General features: G+C 42.8%; 2 protein-coding genes across 3 annotated transcripts in view; both read left to right on the top strand.

The window, feature by feature from the left end:
- The window catches only part of LOC124995614 (NLR family CARD domain-containing protein 3-like), a 28,349-nt gene extending 20,544 nt beyond the window's left edge, over positions 1 to 7,805 (top strand). The window contains exons 5-6 of one of the 2 annotated variants that reach the window (XM_047568119.1): positions 1,649 to 1,822; positions 6,689 to 7,805. In XM_047568119.1, the coding sequence (XP_047424075.1) occupies positions 1,649 to 1,822; positions 6,689 to 6,920 (406 nt within the window). In that variant the 3' untranslated portion in view covers positions 6,921 to 7,805. Of the gene's footprint in view, positions 1 to 1,648; positions 1,823 to 5,804; positions 5,866 to 6,688 lie in introns of those variants that run through there. The other variant, XR_007110733.1, reaches the window with a different exon arrangement.
- The window catches only part of LOC124995607 (NACHT, LRR and PYD domains-containing protein 12-like), a 1,019,357-nt gene that overhangs the window by 112,731 nt on the left and 891,680 nt on the right, over positions 1 to 14,946 (top strand). The window lies entirely within an intron of this gene.

Below are 14,946 nucleotides of genomic sequence, written 5' to 3' on the forward strand. Positions count from 1 at the left end.
ATAAAAGAACCTTAAAATGGATCCTGAAACGCACCAGGAGCCAAAGCAGCATCTTAAAACTGGTGTAATATGCTCTCTCTCTCTTTCTGGTCTTCGTCAGCACACGTGCTGCTGAGTTTTCAAGTAGTTGTAAAGGATTTATGGTTTTTTGGGGAGACCAGAAAGGAGAGCATTACAATAGTCAATACGACTGGAGATAAAAACATCAGCATCTCTGTGTTTGATCCAGAGAGTAACGGGTGGACTCTGGCTGTGTTCTTGAGCTGCTAAAATCCACTTTTTACTATGTTTTTAATGTGAGGGATAAAACCAAGCTCAGAGTCAATAATAACACCCAGGTTTTTACCTCTTCTCAGGGAAACATAGACATTGTCTGTAATTTAGGTAAAACTTTGTCTCTCTGAGCCTCAGGACCGATAACTAAAACCTGACTTCTGTCCTGGTTGAGCTGTAGGAACTTCTCTGCCATCCACGTCTTAATTTCTAAAATACATTTAAAAGGACATCAATCAGTCCTGGGTCATCAGGAGACACGGACATATACAGCTGTGTATCATCTCCTGATGACTCCACCAAGTAGCAGCATGTACAAATTAAAAAGAGTTGGACCTCAGATTGAGCCTTGGGGGACACCACCATCCAGTTTGGATTTCTCACAAGAGGAGTGTTCATCTATAGACTCATAACATTGTCTGCCAGTGAGGAAGGATTTAAACCAGTTACATGAGAGACTCATCATGTTGTGCAGTCTGCTTAAAAGAATATTGTCATCTACTGTGTCAAATGCTGCACTCAAATCCAATAGAACCAGGACAGAGAGTTTCTCCTTGTCCATGTTCATTTAAAACCTTCATCAGGAAAGTCTCACTTCTGTGATTTGTCCAAAAACCCAAAGTGAAAAGTTTCATACAAACTATGAGTTTTCATAAAATCATTCAACTGCTTAAAAACCACTTTCTGTAAAATGTGTCTTAAAAATGTCAGATTAGACACTGGCCTGTAATTATTGAGCATCACAGTGTCTAAATGATTCCTCTTCAGAAGAGGCCTGACCAAGGCTGTCTTAAAAGCACTTGGGAAAACTCCTGTCTGAAGAGAAGAAGTTCAAATATTCAAAACATCCTCAGCTAAAACGGATTTAAAAATGGTGCAGGAATAGTATCTAAAAGGCAGGTTGCTGCTTTTAACTGAGAGATAACTTTCTCCAGCACCTTAGCATCAACCAGGACAAAACTATCCAGTGTTTCCTCACATAAAAACATAGATTCAGCTGCAATAAAAGCAGATTGAGATTGACTAAAAGCTGACCTAATACTTTTGTATAATGTATAATGTTGATGCTTCATTCCTGCTCAACACACACAGATGAGATCATGTGTTCAGATGCAGGTGTTTGAGGTGTGTTTAGTGTCTGAGCTTCCTGCTGTTTCATCATCATTCACTCACATTTCATTTGGAGTCAAACCTGCTGTGATCCATGTATCAGTCCATTCTCTCTGAACAACAGCTGCTGGAAGGAGCTCACACACCTCACACTGTCACATATTACTGTCTGTAGAAGACATGATGGAGATCCACAATAACACAAGGACAAAGTCACTCAGACATGGAGAGGAGATTTAATCTACATCTTTTATTCTTTATTCAGATTGAACAGCTGCAGTTTGTCAGAGATCAGCTGTGATTCTCTGGTCTCAGCTCTGAAGTCCAACCCCTCCCATCTGAAACATCTGGATCTGACTAACAACAACCTGAAGGATTCAGGAGTGAAGCAGCTGTGTGGTTTTCTGGAGAGTCCAGACTGTAGACTGGAGATGCTGGAGTGAGTTCACTGTCTGTTACTGTTTTAGATCTGATATGTTTAATCAACAACTGAATCTAATTCATCTTCATCCACAACTTTCCTCCAAAAGTCTGTAAATGTCCTTTAGTTCAAGACCAGTGTTTGTAGCAGAAACTGTAGAAAAAGTCAATGAAGCTGTGAAGGGGCTGGGGGCTGGGACCCAAGTGCAACTGGAAAAACCAGGCAGAAGAATCGTCCACAAAACAAGAACTTTAATCCAAAAGTAGGCCAAGGTCAAAATCCAAAAGGAGGAAAATAGCAGAAGAGGTCATATACAATAGTAGAGATGTTACACTCCAAGCAGACGCTCAACACAGTGTCGAGCTTTCAAAGCAGAAGTATCGACACAAGAGGCTTTGATGCTTCACTTCATACAGTGAAAAATCATGTGACTCCTCAAATGAAGCTTCACTAGGTCACACGCGTATCGGCCATGTGTCACTACAGTTTGGAATTCAGGGCTGGGTTTTCTATCTCAATGCATATAAATAGCCACAATTCATCAAAATGTCACAAGGTTTTGAGAGGAGAGTTTTGCATACGTCATCCATTTACAACCAAGCAGAGTGAGGTTTCAGGTGGGAGTAGTACAACATTAGATTAGCTTGTGTACTTACATTGGCACATAGGGATTCACACATTATACATGTATTGACTTACATACATACATACTAAGCACACATACAGAGAAACAAGCATTTTACACAACCATTGTCACCACAGTCCGTAGTTGGAAAAACATTTCACTTTTCTTATTTTGTAATTTGTATTTCTACCAATCACCCAAAAGCATATATGTAAAACATACAGTATTATATGAAGGCACAACCACACAAGCACATCATTATTTTATTGAAAGAATATAAATCAAGCATTTCAAAATGCACATACTATAGATCCTTCATTGTTAAACAGTGCCTCACCGTTTCACCACCCTTTGCCTCGTTTCCTGTGAATGCTATGTCTACTTTTATCCAGCAGATGTCGCCACATTAAATCATATAAATCGCTTGACAACACTGAACCACTTCAACACAATTGCTTCAGATTGATTCAGTGTTTCACAAAGCTTCAGTTTTTCCATCACTGCACAATACACAAGTAGCAAACAACAAAACAACAAAAGAAAACACAAGAGGGTTTAAACACAAAGTTACAAGGACAAGGGGGATGAGGCAGGGTTTAAATACACTGGGTAACAAGACACAGGGGAAACACATTAGAGTGGAGACATGAATCACAGAGGAGGAAACAACAGGAAGCAACACTAACAGCAATACACACTACAAAGAGAAACAGGAAATTAATGCAAATGAAACAGATTCTGACAGAAGCTTAAAGGCTGTTAGGACACAGTAATGTTGAGCTGCACATTTAAAACCTGAATACATCTGATGGAATTATTCAGGATTTAATCTACATCTTTTATTCTTTATTCAGATTGAACAGCTGCAGTTTGTTAGAGATCAGCTGTGATTCTCTGGGACAATCTCTGAAGTCCAACCCCTCCCATCTGAAACATCTGGAGCTGAGTTACAACGATCTGAAGGATTCAGGAGTGAAGCAGCTGTGTGGTTTTCTGGAGAGTCCAGACTGTAGACTGGAGACTCTGAGGTCAGTTCACTGTCTGTTACTGTTGTAGATCTGATATGTTTAATCACCAACTGAATCTAATTCATCTTCATCCACAACTTTATTGTTCCTCAGACTGAAGACAAACTCATTTCAATAAGTGTATAAATCAAATCAAACCAACTTTATTTATATAGAACCGTTTATACAAATGAATTACAACCCAAGGTTCTTCACACATAGAACAAACAAATATAAAACAAGCCTGAAGAACCCTCCCCCTTCCCACACACACAAACACACACACACACACACACACACACACACACACACACAAAGGAGCTCAGGGATAGAAAGGGCACAGATAAAATGAGTAACATGGCTGAGCACAGATGGACCAGTGAGGAAACAACATCACAGAGGACTGTCCAACACAACGTTCAACCCTCTGCAGCCCTGAGGTCCTCCAGCAGGCTGGTCCATAGACGTGGGCCATGAAACTGAAAAGATGCCTCTCCATACTTCTTTGTCTTGACTCTAGGAACCACTAAAAGGCCGCTACCAGAGGAGCTCAGGGCTGCAAGGCTGATAAATATGAGGGACCAAGACCATTCAGACATTTAGAAACCAATAAAAGAACCTTAAAATGGATCCTGAAACGCACCAGGAGCCAATGCAGCATCTTAAAACTGGTGTAATATGCTCTCTCTCTTTCTGGTCTTCGTCAGCACACGTGCTGCTGAGTTTTCAGGTAGTTGTAAAGGATTTATGGTTTTTTGGGGAGACCAGAAAGGAGAGCATTACAATAGTCAATACGACTGGAGATAAAAGCATCAGCATCTCTGTGTTTGATCCAGACAGAAACGGGTGGACTCTGGCTGTGTTCTTGAGCTGCTAAAATCCACTTTTTACTTTGTTTTTAATGTGAGGGATAAAACCAAGCTCAGAGTCAATAATAACACCCAGGTTTTTACCTCTTCTCAGGGAAACATAGACATTGTCTGTAATTTAGGTAAAACTTTGTCTCTCTGAGCCTCAGGACCGATAACTAAAACCTGACTTCTGTCCTGGTTGAGCTGTAGGAACTTCTCTGCCATCCACGTCTTAATATCTAAAATACATTTAAAAGGACATCAATCAGTCCTGGGTCATCAGGAGACACGGACATATACAGCTGTGTATCATCTCCTGATGACTCCACCAAGTGGCAGCATGTACAAATTAAAAAGAGTTGGACCTCAGATTGAGCCTTGGGGGACACCACCATCCACTTTGGATTTCTCACAAGAGGAGTGTTCATCTATAGACTCATAACATTGTCTGCCAGTGAGGAAGGATTTAAACCAGTTCCATGAGAGACTCATCATGTTGTGCAGTCTGCTTAAAAGAATATTGTCATCTACTGTGTCAAATGCTGCACTCAAATCCAATAGAACCAGGACAGAGAGTTTCTCCTTGTCCATGTTCATTTAAAACCTTCATCAGAAAAGTCTCAGTTCTGTGATTTGTCCAAAAACCCAAAGTGGAAAGTTTCATACAAACTGTGAGTTTTCATAAAATCATTCAACTGCTTAAAAAACACTTTCTGTAAAATGTGACTTAAAAATGTCAGATTAGACACTGGCCTGTAATTATTGAGCATCACAGTGTCTAAATGATTCCTCTTCAGAAGAGGCCTGACCAAGGCTGTCTTAAAAGCACTTGGGAAAACTCCTGTCTGAAGAGAAGAAGTTCAAATATTCAAAACATCCTCAGCTAAAACGGATTTAAAAATGGTGCAGGAATAGTATCTAAAAGGCAGGTTGCTGCTTTTAACTGAGAGATAACTTTCTCCAGCACCTTAGCATCAACCAGGACAAAACTATCCAGTGTTTCCTCACATAAAAACATAGATTCAGCTGCAATAAAAGCAGATTGAGATTGACTAAAATCTGACCTAATACTTTTGTATAATGTATAATGTTGATGCTTCATTCCTGCTCAACACACACAGATGAGATCATGTGTTCAGATGCAGGTGTTTGAGGTGTGTCTAGTGTCTGAGCTTCCTGCTGTTTCATCATCATTCACTCACATTTCATTTGGAGTCAAACCTGCTGTGATCCATGTATCAGTCCATTCTCTCTGAACCACAGCTGCTGGAAGGAGCTCACACACCTCACACTGTCACATATTACTGTCTGTAGAAGACATGATGGAGATCCACAATAACACAAGGACAAAGTCACTCAGACATGGAGAGGAGAATTAATCTACATCTTTTATTCTTTATTCAGATTGAATGGCTGCAGGTTGTCAGAGATCAGCTGTGATTCTCTGGGACCAGCTCTGAAGTCCAACCCCTCCCATCTGAAACATCTGGAGCTGACTCAAAACAACCTGAAGGATTCAGGAGTGAAGCAGCTGTGTGGTTTTCTGGAGAGTCCAGACTGTAGACTGGAGAAGCTGGAGTGAGTTCACTGTCTGTTACTGTTGTAGATCTGATATGTTTAATCACCAACTGAATCTAATTCATCATCATCCACAACTTTCCTCCATGAATCTGTAAATGTCCTTTAGTTCAAGACCAGTGTTTGTAGCAGAAACTGCAGAAAATGTTAAAGTCAATGAAGCTTAAAGGCTGTTAGGACACAGTAATGTTGAGCTTAACATTTAAAACCTAAACACATCTAAATCAAATCAAACTTTATTCATATTGCACTTTTCGTACCAAAAACAGCAGCCCAAAGTGCTTCACACAGACATACCTATAAATCATCAAGAAACCACCACCACATATGTACACATACAGATTCTCTGTGGCCCTGAGGTTCTCCAGCTGTTCCACAGTCGAGGGCCAATAACTAAATTCTGCCTCCCCGTGTGTTTTAGATCTAACTTGTGGTTGGTTAAAAGGCCGGTGCTGGAGGACCTCAGGGTTCATGAGGGTTGATACGGTAAAAGTAAGTCAGACAGATAAAAAGGCCCAAGACCATTAAGACATTTAAAAACTACTAAAAGAACATTTAAGTCGATCCTGAAACACACGGGGAGCCAAAGCAGCGATATTAAAACTTGTGTAATGCGCTCCCACCCTCTGGTTCTCGTCAGCACACGAGAGGCTGAGTTTTGTAACAACTATAAGTTGGAAATTGTGGTTTTGGAAAGATCAGAGAGCAGAGCATTATAATAATTCAGACGACAGGAGATAAAAGCATCAGCAGCACCTCAGTGTTAGCCTGACAGAGACTGAATCATTCATGATTTTATCTTCATCTTTTATTCTTTATTCAGTTTGGAGAGCTGCTGGTTGACAGAGACCAGCTGTGATTATTTGGTCTCAGCTCTGAAGTCCAACCCCTCCCATCTGCAACATCTGGACCTGAGAGGAAACATCCTGAAGGATTCAGGAGTGAAGCATCTTCTTGATCTTGTGGAGAGTCCAGACTATAAACTGGAGACTCTGAGGTCAGACTCCATGTTTTCTTTGTGTGCTGAGATGAATATGATGGTAAAGTTGTGGTGACATCAGGCTGATATTCAAGATGGCGGCGCGTACGTACGCAGCGGCTCAGGGCTCTCGGCTTCGGTTTGTTTTATTCGTGCTTTTGTGTGTTTTTTCACTGTTGCTCCAGTCACTGGAGGCATTAATTTAGTTCGGCAGGACTGAGTTATTGCATATTGGAAGGAACTGCCAACTTTATACAAATCCCAAGCTGGACTTCATTCCACCAGAGATCCAGCGAACCACCACGGCTCTCGTCGTCCCCCCTCTGTGGCCTAGGAGACGGAGGAGAAACCGTAAACAAAAGCGGGGCAAGAGGAGCGGCGTGCGTGCTAGGGTTAGGGCTACATGCTAACCCGCACCGGCCGGCTCTTCCCAGTTTTCTCCTCGCCAATGTCCGATCACTGGCCAACAAAATGGACCAGATTCGGCTGAGGATCGTCTCGCGGAGGATGGACAGCTGTGTGGCCGTCATCACGGAAACCTGGCTGGACAACAACACACCCGACGCCGCGGTGGAGCTGGCGGGACGCTCTTTGTTCCGAGCAGACCGGACTGCAGCCTCTACTAAATCCAGAGGTGGAGGACTCGCGCTCTACGTACACAACTCCTGGTGTACAGCCACTCACGTCATCGGAACGCACTGCACACCTGATCTGGGATACCTGGCTGTGAAATGCAGGCCATTCAAGACGGTGAGAGAGTTCTGCTCCATCCTGATCATAGCTGTTTACATTCCACCGCGGGCTAACGCTAAGCTAGCGCTAGAGGAGCTGTACTGTCTGATCAGCAGGCAGATGAACTCCAACCCAGAGGCAGCTGTGATTGTGGCTGGAGACTTCAATCATGTGAATCTCAAAGCAGTGCTTCCAAAATTCTACAAGTCCATACACTTTCCAACCAGAGACAATAAACACACTGGATCAAGTTTACTGCAACATCTCAGGAGCTTACAAGGCTGCAGCAGCTCCTCACCTGGGCTCATCTGACCACATCTGCGTGCAGCTGATACCAGCATACAAACCTCTGATCCACAGGACAAAACCAACCACCAAAACAGTTTAGGTATGGACTGAGGAGGCTTCTTCAGCACTACAGGACTGTTTTGAACTCACTGACTGGGAAGTGTTCAAAGATGGCTCAGACCTGGAGGCCTACACATCATCCGTCCTGGACTATGTGCAGTTCTGCACTGATGCTGTCCTACCCACAAAGTCCATCAAGGTGTTTCCCAACCAGAAACCATGGTGTGACAGCACAGTGCGGTCTCTACTCAAAGCTAGAGACGCAGCCTACAGGTCAGGTGACAGGCGGGCCTATAGCAGGGCCCGGAGGGAGCTGAAGAAGGGCATCCAGCAGGCCAAACACAGATACAAACAGCGCATCGAGGAGCACTTCACCGACAACAACCCGTGTGAAATGTGGAGAGGCATCAGAACCATAACAGACTACAGGAACAGCAACCAGCAGTTCAACCACGACCCCCTTCTGCCTGACACTTTAAACAGTTTCTTTGCACGCTTCGACACACCTGGCAGCAGAGAGACTGTCCAACCTCCACAGCCAGAGGAGCAGCCCCAGCCCCTCGTCCTGCAGCAACACCAGGTCAGCGCCACGCTGAGGAGGATCAACATCAGCAAAGCTGCAGGACCAGATAAGGTGTCAGGTCGGGTCCTGAAGCTGTGTGCCCATCAGCTGGCTGGAGTCTTCCTGGACATTTTCAACCTGTCCCCGCAGCTCGCTTCAGTTCCTGTCTGCCTCAAGTCCTCCATCATTGTGCCGGTGCCAAAAAGATCCGCTGTCACCTGCCTCAACGATTACCGTCCTGTTGCTTTAACACCGGTAATCATGAAGTGCTTTGAGAGGATGGTCTTAAGTCACATCAAGGACGTTATCCCTGCTACTCTGGACAGACATCAGTTCGCCTACAGGGAGAACCGATCGACAGAGGACGCAGTCTCATTAGCACTGCACACGGCCCTGACTCACCTGGAGCATCCTAACACCTACGTCAGGATGTTATTTGTGGATTTCAGCTCAGCTTTCAACACTGTGATCCCAGACAAGCTGACGCTGAAACTCCACAACCTTGGACTGTCTGCCTCTCTGTGCTCATGGATTAGAGACTTTCTCACCCACAGGCCACAAGTGGTGAGAATTGGGGACCGTACATCATCTACACTGGTCCTGAGCACAGGGACACCGCAGGGATGTGTGCTCAGCCCGGCCCTCTTCACCCTCTTCACACATGACTGCACTGCCGTTCACCCCACAAACATGGTTGTGAAGTTTGCAGATGACACCACCGTAGTGTGCTCATATCGGACAACGACGAGACTCACTACAGAGAGGAGATCCAGCACCTGACAGGATGGTGTTCAGACAACAACCTTGTACTGAACACCAGCAAGACCAAGGAGGTCATCGTGGACTTCAGGAGATCCAGGAGGAAGGAACACACCCCTCTCCTCATTCATGGGGAGGAGGTGGAGCGGGTGGACAACATCAAGTTCCTTGGCATCCACATCACATCTGACCTCACTTGGTCCACGCATACATCTCACCTGGTGAAGAAGGCCCAACAAAGGCTCTTCTTCCTCAGGAAGCTGAAAAGGACTGGACTCTCCTCTCAGCTTCTGACAAACTTCTACAGAGCCACAATAGAGAGCATCCTCTGTCTGAGTGCAACAGTGTGGTATGGGAGCTGCACTGTACAGGACAGGAAGGACTTGGCCCGGGTGGTGAAAACCGCACAGGGGATTGTTTGGAGTCCTCTCCCACACCTGGACTCAATATATGACAGCCGGGTCCAAAGGAGGGCTGGCCATATAGCTGCAGACCCCACCCACCCAGGCCAAGAACTGTTTGTGCCTCTTCCCTCCAGGAAGAGGTTCAGGAATATAAAGACCAACACAAACAGACTGAGACACAGCTTCTTCCCCAGAGCTGTGAAATCCATCACCCCATCTCCTCACATACCCCCCCCCATCCAGAGACTGAGCATTAAACCCCTGCAGATGCCAGATAGACTCTGATACTGCACTGCACCTTGTCTAAACATGCTGCTATACATGCAATATTCATACTGGTCACTTTAAATATCCTTGATTGCACTACTACCTCTCATCTCATCTTATTTTATTCTTAAATTCTATTTTTTATTTTTAACTTGTTATTCTATTTTATATTTCCTATTCTATATTTATATTATTTATATATCTCAGGTCTGTACATTTATACCAAGAGCTGCTGAACAGAATTTCGTTGTGCCTTGCATAATGACAATAAAGATTCTTGATTCTTGATTCTTGATATTCTACAGATCCACACTGAGGATCTTCATGGTAAAGTCTGGTTTCTTCTTCTGTGGTTTAGTCCATTGACTGTGGCAGAGCCATGTTGAGCTCCACATTTCAAAGCTTCTTTGAAGAAGAAAAATCCTCCACTGGATGATTGACTCTGAAACTCTGACACTCTTCATTTCCACCTTAAAGTCTGTCAGACATTTAGAACAGAACTAAAATCATTTCCACCACATCAGACTGGAACTAATAAATGTTCGGTATTTACCTGTGGAGTCTAGTGATGATTATAGTGACATATTCAAAGTAAACAGCATCAATGCTCCAGAAAATGAGACTTTGTTTGAATTCATCCTGACGTGTTTGTTTTCTTTGAAACTTGAGAATCTTCAGTGGAATCAGAAATAAATTTCTCTGCACAACATGAGTTTATAGAGATGGAGCCTCTGGTGGAGCTGTCAGAGCTCAGAGCTGAAGTCACTGCGTCTTTATGTTGTTATTAATATTAATGAAAACTCTCCTTCACTTCTTCTATTTGACTGTTTGAAGCTGCTTCCTGTTGGTTTCAGTTGTTTGGAGTTTCTGTTTTATGAACTTGTTCATTCTGAACCTTCAGCTTGTAACATTTCACCTTTCCAGGACGAAGTTACTTAGGCACAAGGTGAATCTTTTCAGGATAGCTGATACCCTTTAAGTGTAATGAATATTATACAGGAAGACTGAGCCACACTTTAAACCTAAACCAATAAGAAAACACACCAAAAGTCTGTCATGGATATATGGGGTCCCGCATTTAATTAACAGAAATAATGTCTCATTTTTTATATCACGTAAATTCAGAATAATTCATCATTTAGCGAAATAACTTAAATTTGATCCATTACACCCACTTCTAAATGTCTTTTAAATTATATTAAGTTCCTTTAACTCTGCGGCTGCTGATGTCGTTTAATCCAATCACCGCAGGTGTCCCGAGTAACAATAAGCGTCAGGTTCCTTCCAAAAAAACTAGAGAAAAAACAAAAATATGCGATAGAGACTTCCGGTTATGGCGGCTTGCTGAGTGGACGCGTGTAAGACTGCTCTGCTACTGAACCCTTCAAATCCTTTCTAAAAGTTCAAATGTATGCGTTAGTCAACCCAACGACAACACCGGAGTTTAAGAAAATATCAACGAGACAAAAGAAGACAAACCGCGGCCGGACGCAACAGATCAGCTTCAGTAACTTTTCAGTAACTCTGACTGCCAAAGCCAAGCTCACCGCTAACAACGTGGCCATGGAAGCTGGCGCCTGCGCTAGCCCCGCTGCTAGCATTAGCCCTGCTGCTAGCATTAGCCCCGCTGCTAGCATTAGCCTCGCTGTTAGCATTAGCCCCGCTGTTAGCATTAGCCCCGCTGCTAGCATCAGCCCCGAGAAACGACCGGAGGGAGACATTACTACTGTCAGGGAAGAGTCCGGTGCCTCTTTGACAACCATACTGGCAGCTATTAACACTGTGAAGACTGAAATCTCATCCAAATTTGATGGCATCATGTCCGCGTTTGAAAATGTAAGGAGAGACATTACAGACTGCTGGGAAAGAATTACACAGGCAGAGACGAGAATCTCAACAACACAAGACGATACAACTGTGCTCCAAAAGAAGGTGAGACGTGTAGAGGACAAAAATAAAGAGCTAGAGGAGGAAGTACTGGACCTGGAAGCTGGTTCACGTCGCTCCAATCTACGGCTTGTCAATCTACCTGAGGGTGCGGAAGATGAAGACACCTGTGGATTCCTGGAGGACTGGATACCGGAGGCACTGGAGCTCGCGCCGCTCCGGGGAAAAATTACGGTGGAAAGGGCACACAGACCTGGACCAAGAAGACAACATAAAACTGACTCCACACCGAGGACCCTCATAATGAAGTTTCTAACTACAAAGACAAGGAAGCGGTGATGGGAGCGGCTCGGGCTAAAAACCAAGTCCTCTACAAAAATCAGCCGGTGAGATTCTACCAAGACATGGCAGCAGATTTGCACAAGAAGCTAAAAGAGTTTGAGGGGGCAAGGCGACAACTCCGTTCACTGGGGCTCCGGTACGACATGATCCCTCCTGCCCGGCTTGTCGTTACCTACAAGGAGCGCTCACATATCTTCAACAGCTCAGACGAAGCTGAACGCTTCATGAAGAAGATCCAGTGGGATAATAATCCAGACTGAGATATCGATGATCAGACGACACCGTAAGAAATGTTCCCTAAAACTGTTGCTGGAACATTATTCTGATATCACAGGAGTGGAGGGTAGAGTGAAAGTTAGTTACGTTGTTACACTAACTTCGGTCTATTGATAAAGAACAATCCTCAGATTTAATATGCGCTGTTTAATTAAGCACATGTGGATGGGTTTTTCTGTTTGCTGGGTTGATTTAACAGGAATCTCTGTAACACAGTAGCGGAGCAGCTCCGTTTATTCTGTTTGTTGTAGTTTTGTTTTTTTACGTCAGCATAGCTATACTGATCCTCACGTTATGTGCGGACCAGCTCTTTGCTTTCTGGACGTCCCACATAGGAAGGGGGGAGGGCACCTGACGGGAAACATTCAGGTGGATTAATGATGGTTGAGGGAAATAATTTAGTTCTGTGTTTGGTCTGAAATTACTGAAAGTGTTGGGAAAATTCAAAACAGTTTATCCATATGTCTGTTGATCTTAAGGTAAGAATTACATCCTGGAACTGCAGAGGGTTACAAAAAACAATAGTTATGAACAGGATTAAAACATTACAGTCTAATATATTCCTTCAAGAAACTCACCCAACACATGGAGATGAACTCAGTTAGTAGTGATATTCTCAAATGGGGATTTAAAACAAAATGGTTGGCAGATACTGGCTTTGTCACTTTCTTAGATAAACAGATTAAATACTATTTTGAAACAAACACAATAGAAATCAGGAAGCATCAGGTGGAAGCGTTTAAGGCCTTTATTATGGGACAAATAATTAACATTACTAGTTTTAAAGCCAAGGAAACCTACAAAAAAACAAAATCATTAGACACAGATATAAAGAAATAAGAAGACGAATACTACCAGTCTGGTTCTCAAGATGTTCACCAAACATTACTTCTGTTAAGAACGCAATATGATGGAATATCTACAACAAGAGCTTTATCAAGCTTACTACCACTTAAACAGACATTCTACGATCAAGGAGAAAAGCCTGGCAGAGTGCTGGCATGGTGCATCAAACAACTCCAGAATGAAAGACTTATTACCTCACTACTAAACCATAATAATGAAAATATTGTTGAGCCGCTTGAAATGAACGAAAACTTCAAATAAAAATTATGAAAAGCTTTGTAGCTCAGAAATAGGTCTCAATGCATCTGAAATGAATCATTTCCTGGTCACCATCCACATCCCCAAGATATCAGAGGTAATTAAGGGAGAACTGGAGAAAGATATAACCTTAGTGGAACTATCTGTGGCTACTGACAGAATCAAAGGAGGAAAAACCCCTGGACCAGATGGGATACCCATTGAAGTTTATAAAATCTTCAAACATAGACTGATGCCAGCATTATTAGAAATGTTTAAGGAATCTTTCCATAATGGAATCCATCCAACATCTTCAAGGGGAGCACTAATTACTTTGTTGCCAAAACCGGGCAAACCGAATAACAAATGTGAGAACTTTAGGCCGATTAGTCTAATAAATGTAGATTTAAAAACGCCAGCTAAGTCTGCCCCTCCCAATATACCTGTACTCAGCAAACACAAAAACCCTTAAAAAGGATACAAAAACCCTATTGTGAAAAATATGATTGAAGTTTGGCATCAAATTAGGAAATATTTGAAAGAAACACCCTCTGTCTGTCTTCAGCCCAATGTGGGGAAATAACTCCCTCCCTCCAGGTAAATCAGATGGGGATTCAAATCTTGGGCTACGAAGGGGCTGGAAAAATAGGAGACCTTTACAACTCTCAGAAGGTGATGATGACATTTGCAGAAATGGTTGATAAATTTAACATAGCCCACAACCATTTTTTTTTTTTTTTTAAAATACCTACAGTTAAGAAACTTGATGACAACACAGCAAAATCAAACATTGAACATCCCTGAAATGTCTGCTATAGAAACATTAATGAACATGAATCGTTTAGGGACGGGTTTAATATCCAAAATTTACAAATGCCTCGTAGACGGAAGTACAGGAACTTGTGCAGGACGGCTGGGGGCGTGGAGAGAGGATCTACAGGAGGTAATCCCAATAGAAAAGTGGGAGGAGGCATGCTCTAAAGCACAATCGAGAACCACTAACACTCGCCTGAAATTACTACAATACAACTGGTTGATGCGAACGTGTATCACTCCAGAAAAACCTTAACAGATTTAACAGCGCCGTACCTGATATTTGTATTAAATGTGAGAAGGAAAAGGGTCCATTTTTCCACTGTATTTGGCAATGTACAGAAATACACAACTTCTGGCAAGAAATAAAAGAATGTATTGAAAACATTTTACAGATTCAAATACCCTTAGTCCCACAGCTGTTCATATGATGTCTGTATCCAAATAATTTGAAGATTAAAAAACATCAATGAATGTTTGTAGACCTAAGTGTGTTAATGGTGAAGAGAGTAATAGCCCTCTCATGGAAAAACATCAGAAGTCCAAGTGTAAGCAGGTGGTTATCCGAGCTATCTACAACTCTCCCCTTAGAGAAAATTACATTTACAATAAAACATCAGCTACATCAT

Source organism: Mugil cephalus, chromosome 18 (genome assembly GCF_022458985.1).
Source record: "Mugil cephalus isolate CIBA_MC_2020 chromosome 18, CIBA_Mcephalus_1.1, whole genome shotgun sequence".
NCBI lineage: Eukaryota > Metazoa > Chordata > Actinopteri > Mugiliformes > Mugilidae > Mugil > Mugil cephalus.